General features: G+C 37.7%; 1 protein-coding gene and 1 long non-coding RNA gene across 3 annotated transcripts in view; one reads left to right on the plus strand and one right to left on the minus strand.

Moving 5' to 3' along the window:
• Nucleotides 1–18,171, minus strand: part of LOC145682060 (uncharacterized) — a 474,511-nt gene that overhangs the window by 295,231 nt on the left and 161,109 nt on the right. The window lies entirely within an intron of this gene.
• LOC145682059 (uncharacterized) lies at nt 10,052–16,718 on the plus strand. Of its 2 annotated transcripts, XR_014130886.1 has the most exons (3): nt 10,052–10,265; nt 12,165–16,438; nt 16,539–16,718. XR_014130886.1 is itself a non-coding variant. In XM_081753657.1 (2 exons), the coding sequence occupies exon 2, from the start codon at nt 12,251–12,253 to the stop codon at nt 16,154–16,156; it is 3,906 nt and encodes a 1,301-aa protein (XP_081609783.1). In that variant the 5' UTR covers nt 10,052–10,265; nt 12,165–12,250; the 3' UTR covers nt 16,157–16,718. The 2 variants fall into 2 exon arrangements, 1 of the variants encoding a protein (XP_081609783.1); XM_081753657.1 differs by having other exon boundaries at nt 12,165–16,718.

Consider the following 18,171-nt stretch of genomic DNA (forward strand, 5'->3'; position numbering starts at 1 on the left):
GTTTGTACCTTCTAAATCCGCCACTGGTTCTGCTCGCAGAAAATGTTGATTAGATGATCATCTGAATGATGATTAGGAAGAAGAAGAAGAAATATAAGAATGAAACTGAAAGTGACGGAGACTCGGGAGTGGTGGGACGGAGTGGTTCACAACCCGCAACACAACGAACCTGCGGAACTCGTGTTCCTGATTCTCGGTCAAAATGTCATTATCTCTGTTGTATTTCAACAGGACTGAACACTGAAATTGCAATAAATATAACAGCATATTCTTCTTTAAAATATCTTGTAATATTTATTTTGTTCTGTTAAAAATATTAATAAATAATAAAGTGTAAGTTAACCATGCAAAGTTAACCATGCACGCAGAGACTCTCAGCTGTTCAAGAAGCTGCTGCCCTTACTTGTGCCGGGAAGTTTAAATTTGGTAAAGAAATAGTTAATATAAATCATTTTTATTATATATTCATGTCAATTATCTCGTTTTCCAAGACTGTTAGATTTACACTGAACAAGTTTGTATAATGATAATGGTCATATTATAAATAATTTCGAAGCAAAATGTTTATAGTGTGAAGTAGCTGTGTCTTAGATGTGAAGTGACCATGTGATAATTGTGTAAACTCTTAACTTAATTTGCTAAATTACATTATTTTATTAAATTGCATTATCAACGACAGAATTATGAACTTTTAAAAATTCATCGGAAGAAAACTTTGATCAAGATTGTACATTCCCAGACAGATTCTGTAAACACATATTTGTTAATAAACTAGACTAGTTTCCTCATTCCCTTTCCGCATACCTTCAAGCATAGCCTGATACTTCCCGATTCATTGAACTCCTAAGTCATCATTCTTCAGCCGAACAAAACCAAGGGGAACACAACAACAAGAGTTATTCGACACACGATTAGGGTAAGTGTAGGATCGACGAGAGAAGCAGATCGCACCGTTGGAGAATAACCAGCTCCATAAGTCAAGAGTACCATTCTGTTGGTTTATCACCGCAGATACATCAAGCTTCAGTTAAGACTAGTGGAATGAAGGTGTAGGAGAACATCATCGTAAAGACGCATTATCGACGCCCCTTGCAGATCAACAGGATAGAGATCCAGATGTTGACTGTCTCCAGCTTATCCAGGCTCCTCCAGAGAAAGACATTCATCGTTCCAGATGACCAGGACGACGCCAGCCTCGTTGGATCTATCAGGCTAGTGCTCATTCCTTTATCTCAGTTAAAACTTTTTTCTTTCTCTTAACTTTCCCACTACTAGTCATTTTTCAAAATTAGAAACATTTGAATTTTATTCAAATTCAACCACAATTTTACAGTTAAGTACCGTGTTGTGCATCAGTTTCATCCCCATTTGGTTGTGTTCATTTGATAAACATTCTGAGTTACAACTGATGGCACAGCACCGGCACAATAGTTACTCGAGTCCTTATTGAATATTGGACCTAAATATTAGCATCAGCAACCTTTACTTCTTGATCAAGTTATCCCAGCATAGCTTTCGGTAACTTATCAAATGGTGTTCTGATATTGAAGGTACTTCTGAAGAAACATATCTATGGTTAATCTTTCGTTTGAGGAATGATGGCTGGAGATCTGTTCTGTACACTAGCTCTGATTTCTCCAAGATCTTTTAATCCAAAATAACGAACATTGTACGTTGACAGTGGTCACAGTGAAGAAAAATTTCGCTTGAAAGGTGAACGCTCTACCACTGAGCCATCGGGCCCCTTGAAGATAGTTTCAAAACTATGATAGTTCTAATCGATAGGAATTTTGTCCGGAAAATCGTCAAGCACTTTCCATTTGCACAGAGAAAACCTTTTTCGTTCTTTCCCTGATCAAATATTCTTTGAGCCATATTAAACAGTTTTTCCTCGGTGATAACAGTTATGATGTGGATGAATCAGAAATCTCGGACATCGCTAGGGCTCCCAAATTTCCACATTAAAAAATCGGGACACCCTATGAACGTTTACACTAAAAACTGGAACACCCTACAAACGTTTTCACTAAAAACTAGGACACTATGAACGTTTACACTAAAAACTGGGACGACTTATGAACGTTTACACTAAAAACTGGGATGGCCTATGAACGTTTACACTGAAAACTGGGACGGCCTATGAACGTTTACATTAAAATCTGGGACTGCTAGAAAAGATTGTTTATTTCTTTATATGTACCATGTATGTAAAAATAGACACTGTTAAGAACAAGATTATATATATTGTTCTTTGTCTTATTCCTAACGAAGACACACATCTTGCAAACAGCGATACTCGTATACTCCTAACGATGACACAGATACTCCTAACAGTGACACTCGCATATTCCTAACAGTGACACAGATACTCCTAACAGTAACACTCACATAGTCCTAACGGTGACACAGTCATAATAGAGACACACACATAGTCCTAATGGTGACACAGATATTCATAACGGTGACACTCGCATATTCCTAACAGTGACACAGATACTCCTAACAGTGACACTCGCATATTCCTAACAGTGACACAGATACTCCTAACAGTGCCACTCACATATTCCTAATACTGACACAGAGACTTCTAACAGTGACACTCACATATTCCTAAGAGTGACACTCGCATATTCCTAACAGTGACACAGATACTCCTAACAGTGACACTCACATATTCCTAACAGTGGCACAGATACTCCTAACAATGACATTCGCATATTGCTAACAGTGGCACAGATACTCCTAACAGTGACACTTGCATATTCCTAATACTGGCACAGAGACTTCTAACAGTGACACTCACATATTCCTAACAGTGACACTCGCATATTCCTAACAGTGACACAGATACTCCTAACAATGACACTCACATATTCCTAACAGTGACACTCACATATTCCTAACAATGACACAGAGACTTCCAACAGTGACACTCACATATTCCTATCAGTGACACAAGATACTCCTAACAGTGACACTCGCATATTCCTAACAGTGACACAGATACTCCTAACAGTGACACTCGCATATTCCTAACAGTGACACTCACATATTCCTATCAGTGACACAAGATACTCCTAACAGTGACACTCGCATATTCCTAACAGTGACACAGATACTCCTAACAGTGACACTCGCATATTCCTAACAGTGACACTCACATATTCCTAACAGTGACACAGATACTCCTAACAGTGACACTCGCATATTCCTAATACTAACACAGAGACTTCTAACAGCTACATAACGTATTTCTAACATTTAAACAGATAATGTAAAAAAAAAGGATAAACGTGAATACTTTTTCGAAAAAAAATCGTCTACTATTTAACGCGAAAATGAAGAAGTACGTGAAGAAAGAATGAGACCATGAGTTATCATGTTGACAAACAAGATCTCTGGGTTTCTCCCTTCTTTTCCCTTCGTCCTGTTGAAGACGGAGAGAGGGAGAAGCTTATACCTCGGCGCCATTGCTGAAAGAGAATTAACTGCGGGATTTTTGGTGAGGTATAAATTACTGTCATCACAGCCTGCAACAGAACAGAGACAAGCGCCACGGTTGTGGTATTTTCTGTCGCACAAACGGACTTCCCCGAGATTCAAAATTAATGGCCACTCTCCGTGAGGGAGAGGAGGGGTGAAATGCTACTTGGTCACTTGGTATTTTATTCGGTCAATTACAGAAAGGGTCGAAAGGCACCACACATGACAATGACCGTTGACAAACATTAGTTAGAATTCAAACTACAACGGAGGGGAAGTGAGGGTCAGCCCATATATATATAATCAGTTCAGGGGAAAACAACGAAAAAGTGTCTATCTATCTCACAGGATAATCCATCTCTGAACACCCCTCCGCCCTTCAGTAGAGGTGCCACACTTTGACAACCGTTACCAGCCTACTTTTCCTCTCCTAACCAAACGCAAAATGTTCTTCCACTTTTTACCAGGAAATTTTGCAAGTTCACAGAATTTATACTGACTCAATGCCTTTCTTATTACTTTTATACAGGGTGACTTTTTTTTTTAAGACTCACGGATTTCATTTAGGTCTAGAACACTGCGTTACGTATAATATTATTGAGCATGTCTGTGGGTACAATGTTTGCTTCCTATAGTGTTGTGTAAATGTAATTTTGATTACTTTAATCATTTTGAAGTTCTTTTTGTGTCAGTATCTCTTTTGCATTGCTATCTTTACATCCTTCCAATCCTTCTTTCCTCTGTATCTCCTATGTTTGTTCGTGTCGGCTCGTAAAACTTTGGATTTCTCACTTTTCTTCACTCCTCTATCGATCGCGCATTGTTTGATTGGGCGATTCTACTATCAATATAAGATGTTCCCTTATAAGTGAGTTAGAGAAGAATCGGACCCCGCAGACAGGTGTTGTGCAATATGTCAGGTTTGGATTCCTTAGGTTATCCAAGAAATCTTTGTCATTTGCCGCAAGAAACCGGCTATAACTATTCAACATATAATTTATGGATGTTACTACTAACACTTAATTTGTGTTCTTCAATTCCGCTTCAAAAATCCAAAACCTCATTATAATTGTAAGGTACACTGGAGAATACTGAAGTACTGGCGAGTACTGTTTTTCTTGAAGCGTGTTCGTTATTACCCCGTATGAATTTAAACCAGTAAACATAGTCCCATAAATTTCCCATCCTTCCTTGATCATTTGCCATAAACCGGAAAATAGAACTTCAGTTAAAATTCTAGACCGAAATGAAATCCGTGAGTTTTAAAATCATCCTGAACTATGACAATGCATATACCAGCAGTCTTACAACAATTTTCTTCTGTGGAAGCAGGGAGAACTATCATTTATTTTCTATTTTTTTCGTTTTGTTTGCGTCGGTAATTGTTGCTGTACACGTATTTGTCATTGCGTCATTTCAGAGTTTTTCGCTTGGGGGGACAAGATTGTTCATCGTCATAAGAGTTTTACGATTCCAATTAGTACACTAGTTGAAAGCCAGTTCTTTGCACGGGGAAAATAGATTTATGGAAAAATTTTAAAGCCCTTTCACCCCCCTTAGGATGCGCATTTCAATGACTCCCCTAGCCCCTTAGGATAATGTGACATAGACCTTGTTAGACGTGGTGATTCGAGAACGCAGGCTGTCTCGTAAGGGACGCATGTTCCAATCGGACATAACCATTGAGGAATAATCACAGGAAAAACGGGATGCTCATAGACTTAACTTTGCAAAAACATTTGGCACGCGAATTCTGATTGTAAACAATGGGCATGTTGTGTTCATTCACGAAAACGATTGATGCATTAAAAAATTCTATGAATAATCAATAAAGATGCTTTTTAATTAATGCAAACCTAGTTTATACTGAGGAGTTTATATACAGATATTTGAGGGGTCATGCGATAATCTATTTTTCGCCTTAATTTTGAACTCCATATTGCTTTAGGATTCGCTCTTTAATCAAAGTGATGATTGAAATCTAGATTGAGGTAGGTACTTCGAACTTCATTTACCTGATGTTGAGTAAACTCAGAAATTATGCGTCCGCTGTGGAATCGAGATTTGGATTAGAAAAGAACAAAAATGAAATGTAATCTTTACGTCCCACTGTTATGCCAGTTAGGCTAAAGGAAACGGTGATGATGAGAGATGAGTGAAATGGTGGAATGAAGAAAGTGGGAGGAAACGGGACAACTCCGAGAAAACCCACAAGCACAGTGTTTGTTCACCACAAAGTCCACACGGCGCGAGCTGGGATCTAATCAGGGACCTGAAGCACCGGAGGTGAACGCTCTACCACTGAGCCACCGCGCCCCCTAAGAAAAGAATAAATCCTTGGATATCGATATAGTGCGATCTTAGAGTTCACTGTACTCCGATATGGAATTTGTTGCATGAAGCATTATGCTACTTTCAAATAGGGGTGAACTGACCCACCAGGGTACCCGGCAATCCCCGGATAAGCCAACATGATAAATGCGAATTTACCTATTTTTAAAATAAATATTTTGATCAAAATAAATTTTGATGGACCAACTCTGCAGACCGGTAGCCAGCCCAAAAATGTAGGGGGGGCGGTAGAAGTTAGGGGTGGTAATCGAACCATATTATAGTTCATCATCATATTATATTTCATTAGCAAGTCTACAGTTAAAATTTTAGGGGGCTAGTCAAAATTTAGGGGGAGAATGCCCCCCTAGACCCCCGTGGATTCGGGACTGCAACTCTGTAACTGAGTCGAGTTTTTCAAAGTTTGCTAATCCACCTGTGCTTTCAAGAGATTTGTTTCTGTTACAATTAATTTTAACTGTCTGTATTACACGACAGCTTTTTCTTATAAAAATAAATGAACAGATTGGTAGGAGAAAAACGCGTTATTAATCCACTTTCAGTAAAAGTATAATCCACCTACTTTCTCCACAACTGCTGAGTCTAAAAATCACCCCAACTTAATTTTAAACAAAAAAGGAAGAAAAACGCAAAGAATTATCCGCCTTTACCCCATATTGATTTTTTTTCGTTGCGTAGCCGTTCTATAAATATTAATTAAACCACTTCATTAGGAAAGAACAGAAGCGGGGACTCTATGTCGCCCTTCCCTTCCCTCTTTGTGAAGTCCCAGGGTATTCTGATTAAAACAGTTTCGCCATCTCTGTTCTACTTCTTTCGGTTTATTTCTTTTCCCTCTCTCTTTTTTTGAAAAAAAAAAACTTTTATTTGGGCCGGAAAGTATCAGCTAATGAAAACCGAGGCCAAACATTTCTGCGTTAAAAGTTTAAAAAAAAAATGAAAAACTCCCCCCACCCCCACCCTGCCTCCTCTGCAATGGAATCTCGTTCAGATGACGATTACCACCGTTTATCATTGAGAAATAAAGCATGACCAAATGGAACATTAATTAAAAATGCAATTTTACTTCTACTAAGGATAAAAAAAACACGAGAAGTTAATAAAAACGCAAAATTTTCATAGCATTTTTTTTTCTAGTTTACGGTTGCGAAATTTTAGAAGAAACTTTTGTAAACAACAGTTCCATATTCCATAACTTCATTTTAAAAAAATTACGTTTATAAGTTACTAGAAAATCTGTAGTTTGAGAGCCGCAATGACTCGTTGGTAAAGACCATCTCAATGTTTACACATTTCCGCCATTTTCTTTATACATATCTGCCATTTTGTTTATTCCAGTAACTCTTTCATAGTTAGGGGAGCACGGTGTCTCAATGGGGAATATTTAATGCTCCTATTTTAACTATGCAGCAGAGATTTCTTTGGTATTTTATATACGTACCGTAATTAATAAGAATCACAAAACGCTAGACACAATATATCAACTCGTGATAGTGTCTCATAATATATGTATTTGTGTAATCACTGCTCTAGCATTAATACTCTTGAGCAGTATTTCTTCCAGACCTGTTTTATTTTGGGGGGACACTGCCCCCGGTGCTCTGAGAGTGCCCCCCCGGAGGAGACCAAAATAATACGTCTATAATATAATAATAAATAGAAGAGTATCAGCAGTGCCGCCCCGAGATACTAAGAGTGCCCCCCCCCCCCCCCGGAAAATTGACTCTGAAAGAGACACTGCTCTTGAGTATCGTTTACATTTTTGTACAGAGATTCAAATTATCTAGAAACTTTTTTAGCCAACTCATAAGTAAGATTTGTCACTCATCTCCATCACATATTACTGCTCCTAGTATTTTGATATATCCAGATTTTAACTATTTTCCTAAAGCAAAAAAATAACAGTGTAATTTGGATCACTACGTACTCGCTTATACATCAGGGGTACACAAAGAAAACCTGCTAAATGCATTTTTCAATTTTGTCAGGAAACGAAATGATAGTGACTCCCTTATGTTTCAGAATTGTTGAACAATTGTTTTTTCTTTAGTGGTAGATTTCACCAAGTGCGCCGATTTCTCTGTAAATTTGGGGGGGGGGGGCATTCAGATGCAGAGTAGTAGTGGCCCGCGTATGCCCGAATGACTCATCCTCACTCTCTTTTACGACCAGGATTTTTGAACTTCGTTCCCTTTTACGGCTAAGATGAATGCTTTGGTACCTCGATTCTGATTGGCTGAGAGAAGTCACGTGACGTTAAGCCCCGCCCACGCGGGAAATTCAAATTTTTCAGGTCACGTGGTATGACGTCATGAGTCACCCTGCGGGGAAATCCCTCACCAGGGGTTTTTGAAATTTGTTCCCTTTTACGGGTAAGATGTGTGTTTTGATTGGTTGATAGCTGTCACGTGATTTTAGACCCTGCGATATTTGAAATTCGTTCCCTTTTACGGGTAAGATGAGTGTTTATGATTGGCTGATAGAGGTCACGTGATCTTAGGCCCTGGGATTTTTAAAATTCGTTCCCTTTTATGGGTAAGATGAGTCCTTTGGTACCACGATGATAGAGGTCACGTGATCTTAAGCCCTGTGACTTTTAAAATTCGTTCCCTTTTTATGGGTAAGATGAGTCCTTTGGTACCTCGATGCTGATTGGCCGACAGAGGTCACGTGATCTTAGATCCGCCACACACCCCATGAGTGAAATATAGAGCGATATGTCGGTGATCCTGGATTTTAGAATTTTGTTCCCTTTTATGGTTATCCTTAAAGTTCCCATGAAGGGTTCAACCTCCTCCTTAAATAACCCTTTTTTGGTATCATGATATTGTACTGAAGTTTACATTAAATATTATCGTTCTCTTTGACAGATAAGATGATTCTTACCTTGATGGAGATCCTGTCCTTGAATTAGTAGCCTATGTCTCTGGAAGTAACAATGGTGAAAGAGAGGTGTCACTTGTAGATTTCTTATAACACATTGTTGTGAGTTTAAGCGATTTTTTAAACGCTCAGTAAGCGCTTCATTAATGGAAACAGTGTTGCCAGATTTTTTCTTACCGAAACTGCTCCGATTCTTTTCGAAACGGTTCCGCAGAGTACAAGAAATTTTAAACTAAAAAATTTTTCGAACTAAAAAAATTTTTGTAACTAAAAAAATTTTAAACAAAAAATTTTGAAACAAAAAAGTTTCAAACAAAAAATTTTCGAACCCAAAAAAAATTTCGAACTAAAAAAATTTTGAAACAAAAAAGTTTCAAACAAAAAATTTTCGAACCCAAAAAAAATTTCGAACTAAAAAAATTGAAACAAAATTTTGTCGAACTAAAACATTTTTAAAAACAAAAGTTTCGAACTAAAGATGTAAATCACATCTAAAAATTTTCAAATCAAACTTTTTATCGAACTAAACTTTTAAAATTTTCGAACTAGAAATTGAAACCAAGTTTAAGAAAAAATCCTAAGAAATGTTTCTCCAGGAATCGAACTCAGGTCTTTCAAACCAAAGATGTGTATGCTAACCGCTTAAATGAATTCGGTTTTAATCGATCTTGCTGGGTTTCGAACCATGGTCCTTGAAAAGGATACACATATACTTTAAGAAAATAAATCTGACAGTGTAACACTTCTCAAATCAAACTTTTTATCGAACTAAACTTTTAAAATTTTCGAACTAGAAATTGAAACCAAGTTTTAGAAAAATCCTAAGAAATGTTTCTCCAGGAATCGAACTCAGGTCTTTCAAACCAAAGATGTGTATCCTAACCGCTTAGCTATGAATGAATTCGGATTTAATCATGCTTGGTGGGTTTCGAACCATGGTCCTTGAAAAGGATACACATATACTTTAAGAAAATAAATCTGACAGTGTAACGTGGATTAAAATAAAATGCTGATAGACTTCTTTGTGTGACGACATAGAAGCACATATGATTGAAAAAATGCAAACGTCAGCGAATCGCATTACTTTAGTTTTACTACGAACGTGTCAGCATGATTCATGGAAAAAAAAGCAAACATTGACATTCTCGTATGGAATATGAGGAAAATGAAATGTCGTCACAGTTACGACAAGTAGTGACATGATCCTGACAGAAAGCATTTGGGATCAGAACTGTGATACTAGATGTTGTAACTATTGAGAAACGTGAATGACGTCACGATCGATTGTTACACATCGTTTTGGTTCGTGATTCATGACAAGAGCAGCGAGCGTTTTGATTGGTTCGTTGTGATGTCATTTTATAAATTTCCTCGTTTCTGATTGGCTGACGGTGACATCGTTTTCACAACGACCTAAATAAAAATCTAAATTTCATTTTTCAAATCCTACATCGCTCTCAACTATCGTGTGAAGAAGATCTGCTTTTTTAGAAGTGTCTTCATTTAAGAAGCTTCATTGCACCGACTTTTTGTTCATTGAATTTGAGGTAAGTTCAGTGAGATTTTATTTGTCACCCAAGATTCCAAAATCATTTTTATTTTATATTTGTGGGGGTGGATCGCGAATACACTGTTTTACTTTTAGTACGAAATATTTAGACTATGAAGGAATTAGTGGAATGGGAAAGTGGGAGTACGAATCAGGAACCTCCACACATTAAAACTAAGCACGATAAATGATATGGTTTAGCGTCCCTTCAGCGAGCACCCGTCGGGAATTGAGCCATGGCCAAAGATGTGTGCGCTTAGTTTTGAAAAGAATACATTACAAAATTTCAGAAACTATGCCTGAGAATAATATGGTTCGATACCCTTTGAAAGCATTAGCGGCCCCTTCAGTTTAACGTGATATTCGAGCAACCGCCCCGGGATTGAACCAGGGCCAGAGGCGTGTACGTCAATCATTTAGCTTGGTTTTGAAAAGAATGTATGATAACGCATGAGAATATTAAATTTCAAAAAAGCAAACCCACCGAGGATTGAACCAGGACCTTCCACATCCGAAGCATGTACGCTAACCGCTTAGCCACGAGTGTATGAATATGTGGTTAAAAGTTTTTACGCTATACAGATTTTGTTTCGACAATTACGTATGTGTAACGTTAATGTTTGATGAATCTCTTCAACTTGCAAACGCATCATTTAAAGGTCGTTGTGAGTGGGGAAAAAATGCTTACGCGTACTTTCTAACATCTCAGTACTGTTGAAACATTCATTCATTCATGCATTCTTTTTATCACTATAGAATGGTAGGTCAGTTATATGCTGATGTAGTGCTCTCGAGTTTGACAGCAATAAAACACTCATTTCAGTAACATAATTATTTAAAAAAACTTTGATTTTTAGTACGCGTGCTTTCATAATGAGATTCTGAACGTCACCGCCAGGAATCAAACTCAGGACCTTTACATGAATTGCTTAGTTAAGAATTTATCATGAATGTTATGATTTCCTGGGCTAAGCGGTTAGCATACGTACCTTTGGCGTGGGAGACCAGGGTTCGATTCCCGGCGGGGAGCTCATGTGGTTCGGATTCCACGTTAATCAGTAGGTCCACGTCTCATATAGCCTCGCTGCTGAAAGGGACGCTAAACTAAAAATCAAAAAATCAACTCAAATTCACGCTGCTCAATTCCTTTTTTCCCATTACATATTTGTTTTACCGTACCTGTTTGTTGTTTTCATTTTTAATCATGGTCCAATCGGGTTTTACTGTTCGCAATGAAATCACTCGTCATTATAGACGATTTATGTACGTTTATGTATTATGAGGTGTGCACGTCAACCATTTAGCTTAGTTTTGAAAAGAATGTATGATAACGTGTGAGAATATTAAATTTCAGAAAAGGCTTGACATGCCCCGACGTGGAAAAGCAAACCCACCGAGGCTTGAACCAGGGCCTTCCACGTCCGAACCATGTACGCTAACCGCATAGTCACAATAATAATAATAAAAAAATACACTATACAGATTTTGTTTCGACAATTACGTATGTGTATCGTTAATGCTTGATGAATCTCTTCAACTTGCAAACGCATCATTTAAAGGTCGTTGTGAGTGGGGAAAATGCTGACGCGTACTTTATCACATCTCAGCACTGATGAAACATTCATTCATTTCATGCATTCTTTTTATCACTATAGAATGGTAGGTCAGTTACATGCTGATGTAAAGATCTCGAGTTTGACGACAATAAAACACTCATTTCAGTAACATAATTATTTAAAAAAAACTTTGATTTCTAGTACGTGTGCTTTCATAATGAGATTTTGAACGTCACCGCCAGGGAATCAAACTCAGAACCTTTACATGAATTGTTTAGTTAAGAATTTATCATGAATGTTATCAGGTGATTAAGATTTTTCTTTCTTCTTTTCTTTTGTAGTAAATTCACGCTGCTCAATTCCTTTTTTCCCCACATTACATATTTGTTTTACCGTACCTGTTTGTTTGTTTTCTCCTTTTATTAATATGGCCGAATCGGGTTTTATTGTTCGCAATGAAATCACGCGTCATTATAGACGATTTAACATCGAGGGCAGAATGCTCGAAATTCAATTTAATGCACCGCCCGTAGGAACCGATATCATACAGTATGTACATAATAGTTTCCAAGCAATGCTAGATCATTTGTTAGCCAATGTCGACGATGAGGCGATGGTTGGTTTATCAGTAATATCGCCACGTAACACGAATAAACCGTTTTGGGTGAGTTTTCGCCAAGCACGAAACTTAACACTGGAAACGATGTGGGCCTCCTTTGAAAGAGTGTTACAAAGTAACAATGCATTTCTCCTGCACGAGCCATTCACCGTTCATTTCCATCGTGTGGATATACCACGTGGCTACGGCGGCGGTTTGCGGCAAGGAGTACTTCAAAATGAAGAATTGTTACGTTGCAAAAAAGGGATTGTACGTGTACAAAATCAAGATTCAAGGTGCTTGGCGTACGCCCTTGTTATTGCTATTGGTCTGAAGGCATACAAGAATGTAGATGTGCAACGTTATAAGCAGTATCAACGCCAATCGAAATATGTTGTGGATCAAGAAGTCGATGCGCTATGTGCAAATGCAAGAGTCAATTTGGATCATGGTGCCAGTGTAAATGAAATTCGACAATTCCAGGCATACCTCAAAGAATATAAAATTACTGTGTATACTAGTTTCACAGGCCATGATATCATGTACGAGGGACCGAACGATGAAAATCGCACTCCCATAAATTTGATTTGTTTGGCTGGCCATTTTGATATCATCCAATCTTTAACTGCTTGTTTTGCAACCAAGTTCTACTGTGAAGCGTGCCATAAAAAGTATGATCATCGTAACAGACATGTAAAAAATTGTCCTGTAACGTGCTCCAAATGTCTACAGAGACCTCTATGCGACAAGAACCAAACGCTAGTGCTGTGTAACGACTGCAATCGTCAATTTTATGGGGAACAATGTTTTAACAATCATCGTAATATTGTATATCATCAAGGGGAACCTATATGCAAAATGGTGAAGCAATGTACTAGATGTTACAGAGTATATTCTTTTGTGCATACTGGACAACGACATCATGATTGCAATGAGATCTTTTGCAATGTTTGTAAGAAGATTGTTCCAGGATCCCATCAATGTTTTATGCTTCCCGATCGACAATGCTTGAAACCTGGTGTTCCTTCACTCATGCACGCAAAGAAAGCCTTATTGATATTCTATGATATAGAATCTATGCAGGACACGAATATTGGCGATAATACGTATGTACACATTCCAAATTTATTGGTTGCAGAACAAGTATGTTATGCATGTGTTGAAAACAATAATATCCAGCAGTCTTGCAGTACGTGTGGTCAGCGCCAGCATATTTTCCAAGGAGAGGATCCAGTTTATAATTTTCTCCAGTACTTGCGGGAACGTCGTCCCAATATAAATAGGATTTTCTGTGTCGCGCACAACGCTAAGGGATACGATGGACATTTTATCCTAAAGACCATGGTCGAACAATGCCAATGGAGACCTGACGTCATATTAAATGGAACCAAGATACTGAGTTTAACGTTGAATAATCTGACGTTCATTGACTCGTTGAACTTCCTACCTATGGCATTAAGTAAATTGTCAAAAGCGTTCAATTTACCCGCAACCAAAGGCTACTTCCCGCATTTCTTCAACACCAAGGAGAATCAATCGTATATTGGACCACTTCCAGAAACGAAGTATTATGGTGCAGATGAAATGGCCGTCGAAGACAGAAACAAGTTCATGCAGTGGTACAACGATCATCGTAATGATACGTTTGATTTTCAGAAAGAAATTCTCAAGTATTGTATTCAAGATGTCAATGTACTGCGACAAGCATGCGTTTCGTTTATGACGTCATTTGAAACAGAAACCAAAGTGAATCCCTTCTTGGAGACGATCACGATTGCCAGTGCTTCCAATTTAGTATTCCGCCGGAATTTCCTTAAACCCAACACCATAGGAATTCTACCGGCACATGGATATCGATGGAGAAGTACCCAATCGATCGCTGCAATGCAATGGCTGGCCTACATTGAAAAAAGCGAAGGAAAACAAATCTTACATGCGGCCCGACAAAAAGAAGTGTTTATTGCGGGATTCCATGTTGATGGTTACTACCAAGATCCTGAGACGTTAGAGGAGCACGTCTACGAGCATGCCGGCTGTTTTTACCACGGGTGTAAAGTATGTTTTACTACAGGCCGTAATCAGCCCATCTACAGCAATCCAGAAGACACCATGGAATTCCGTTATGAACGAACGCAAAGAAAAAATGCAAGACTGCGTGAATTGGGGTACATTGTACATGAAATGTGGGAGTGCGAATTTAATCAGTTCTTAAAACAAAATCCTGCAATGGCGACGTATCTGAAGAATCACCCGTACATGAACCGCAGACCATTAAATCCAAGAGATAGTTTTTTTGGAGGAAGGACCAATTGCGTGAAATTGTACCACCAAGTCGACGAAAAAGCGGGGGAAGTAATAAAATATTTCGATATTGTCTCACTTTATCCTTATGTAAATAAGTGTGCTAAATACCCTGTAGGCCATCCACGAATTTATCTACAGGGTGATGAAAATATACCACCAATAAATAAAGTCAATGGTCTAATCAAAATGACGATATTACCAAGTCGCCATCTTTATCATGGTCTCCTGCCTTACCGATGTAACAAGAAACTACTCTTTCCACTGTGTGCTGCGTGTGCCGAAGAAATGAACCCAGACCCTACAGCAACGTGTACGCACAACGATCAGGAGCGATGCCTCACTGGAACTTGGGTATCATATGAAATCCAGAAAGCAATAGAATTGGGATATCAACCAGTGGAAATTTTTGAAATTTGGGATTATGACATTGAACAATATGATCCCATCACGAAAACAGGTGGCTTGTTCACGGAATATATCAATACATTTTTAAAATCAAAAATGGAAGCGTCTGGCTGGCCCAGTTCCTGTGTGACCGAAGAAGACAAATCAAAATTCATACAAACCGTCCTGGAGCGTGAAGGTATTGCATTGGATCCGTCCAAAATTGAAAATAATCCTACACGAAGAAGTTTATCTAAGCTTTGTCTTAATGCTCTTTGGGGAAAACTTTCGCAAAGATCAAACTTTAGCCAGACCACAATTATTGATCGGCCGGAAGAATTTTATGAAAAACTCACTTCCCCCGACATTAAACTCCATCAAATTGTACCCATCAATGATACGATGTTGTATGCGTTCTGGGAGTACAATGAACATGTGCCTGTTCAAAACCGAAACACCAATGTCGTGTTAGGTGCATTTACAACATGTCAGGCACGTCTGGAACTGTACAAGTACCTGGAAATGTTGCAGGAACGTGTTTTATATTTCGACACGGATTCTGTAATATTTACGGAGAAGCCCGGGGAGCCAACCATTGAACCTTCAACGTACTTGGGATGCTTATCGGACGAGATGGAGTCTTACGGACCACGAGCATACATCAAGACATTTGTCAGTGGAGGACCAAAAAATTACAGCCTAGAAATATACAATCCGGATACCAACGTCACCAGTTACATATGCAAAATTAGAGGATTTACATTAAATTACAATGCAGGACAACAATTAAATTTCAATACGCTAAAAGAAATGATTACAAATCAATGCCGTGGACAAGTCACCATCACTATCCCCCATAAGATATGCAGGACTAAAGACCATACCATCGTCACACGCAAAGAAGAAAAAATGTACAGTATCCAGTACACAAAACGTCGATTTAAAGAAATCAATTCTTATGATACGGTTCCGTACGGGTACGTTAAAAAACAAAAGATGGAACTGGAAAAAGAAGATGAAGAAGAAAAAACTGTAAATACCCAATAAGGCCGCCATTTCTTTTTTTCCTTTTCCTTTTCTTTTTCCCTTCCTTAACCGCAAAGCAGCAACACCAAGAAGAAAATGAAGTACCCACAAGAGTTCATAAACCATCAACACCACCATCAGTGGAAGAAATGCAGTCATCTCGTACCGAAGGAGGAACCTTGACCATAAAGGTGCAACACCTAGAAAAATGCAGTACCCAGAAAAAGTTCGTAAACATCCATCAGTGGATGAAATGTACCCGAGGAGGGGGAAGATGAGCCTAAACAGATCCATCATTTACGAGTAAGTTTTATTTCTCTCTTATCAATATTGACTCATTTTTATTGTTTCAGAAAAAAAGAAATTCTTAAATTAATCCGTCGTTTCTTCTTTTTCTTTACAGGATACGTCTACAACATTCGAAGATGATGACACGTCCAATATATTCATTAAACTAGATCCTGTATTTATTATGTTAATAAACATGTATAGAAAGAGCACATACCTTTCGTTAAAATACAACAAGTTGAAAAAAAATATGTTTTATTATTTCTTGAAACCCTGAACACTTGTTTTCAAATAAATGGTAATCTTGAAAATTTAAGGTGGAAAATATATTCAAGATTTGGTTTACATGATTTTGTTCGAAAAAATAATTAAAGAATTTTTTTAGTGTCCAAAATTTGATTTTTAATTTAGTTCGAAAAATTTTTAATTTGAAAATTTTCAAATGTGGTTTACATCTTTAGTACGAAACTTGTTTTAAAAATTGGTTCGAAATTTTTTTAAAATTTTTAGTTCGAAAAATTTTGATTTTAAAATTTAGTTCGAAAGTTTTTAGTTTAAAATATTTTTCGAAAAATTTTTAATTTTTTTTAGTTCGAATTTTTTTTGGGTTCGAAAATTTTTAGTTCGAAAATTTTTTGATTTGAAAATTTAGTTCGAAAGTTTTTAGTTTAATTTTTTAGTTCGAATTTTTTTGAAATTTTTGTTTCAAAATTTTTTAGTTCGAAAATTTTTTGTTTTAAAATTTTTTTAGTTACAAATTTTTTTAGTTCGAAAAATTTTTAGTTTAAAATTTCTTACACTCTGCGGAACCGTTTCGAAAAGAATCGGAGCAGTTTCGGTAAGAAAAAATCTGGCAACACTGTTTCCATTAATGAAGCGCTTACTGAGCGTTTAAAAAATCGCTTAAACTCACAACAATGTGTTATAAGAAATCTACAAGCAACACCCCTCTTTCACCATTGTTACTTCCAGAGACATAGGCTACTAATTCAAGGACAGGATCTCCATCAAGGTAAGAATCATCTTATCTGTCAAAGAGAACGATAATATTTAATGTAAACTTCAGTACAATATCATACCATAAAAGGGTTATTTAAGGATGGGTTGAACCCTCCACGGGAACTTTAAGGTACCAAAAAGGATAACCATTAAAAAAATCCAGGTCGAGGGTGATCACTGTCATACCACTCTGAATGTCTAGCATTGGGGTGAGGGTAAGATTATGTGACTTCTATCCTCCAATCAAAATTGAGGTACCAAAACATTCATCTTACCTGTAAAAGGAAACAAATGAGTGAGGGATTTTCCCATGTAATCTGTTCATCGTGTGGCGGGTCTAAAATCATGTGACTTCTATCTTCCAATCAGAATCGAGATACCAAAGTATACATCAGAAAGGACACCCTAATTTCAAAAATCCTAGGACCTAAAATCACGTGATCTCTATCATCCAATCAGAATCAAGGTACCAAAGCACTCATCTTACCTGTAAAAGGAAAACGAATTAGTAATGGATTTCCCCCGCAAGGGTAAAACATGACGTCATACCATGTGACCTGTTCAGCGTGTAGCGGGTCTAAGATCATGTATCGTAGTACCAAAGTACTCATCAAAGAGGATACCCAAATTTCAAAACCCAGGGTCTAAGATCATGTGACCGCTATCAACCAATCATAAACACTCATCTTACCCGTAAAAGGGAACGAATTTCAAATATCGCAGGGTCTAAAATCACGTGACAGCTATCA

Source organism: Thermobia domestica, chromosome 3 (assembly GCF_964235325.1).
Source record: "Thermobia domestica chromosome 3, izTheDome1.hap1.1, whole genome shotgun sequence".
In the NCBI taxonomy this organism is placed as follows: domain Eukaryota; kingdom Metazoa; phylum Arthropoda; class Insecta; order Zygentoma; family Lepismatidae; genus Thermobia; species Thermobia domestica.

Excerpts from the sequence above, each read along its gene's own strand:
- LOC145682059 (XM_081753657.1), top strand. The coding sequence starts at position 12,251 with ATGGCCGAATCGGGTTTTATTGTTCGCAATGAAATCACGCGTCATTAT.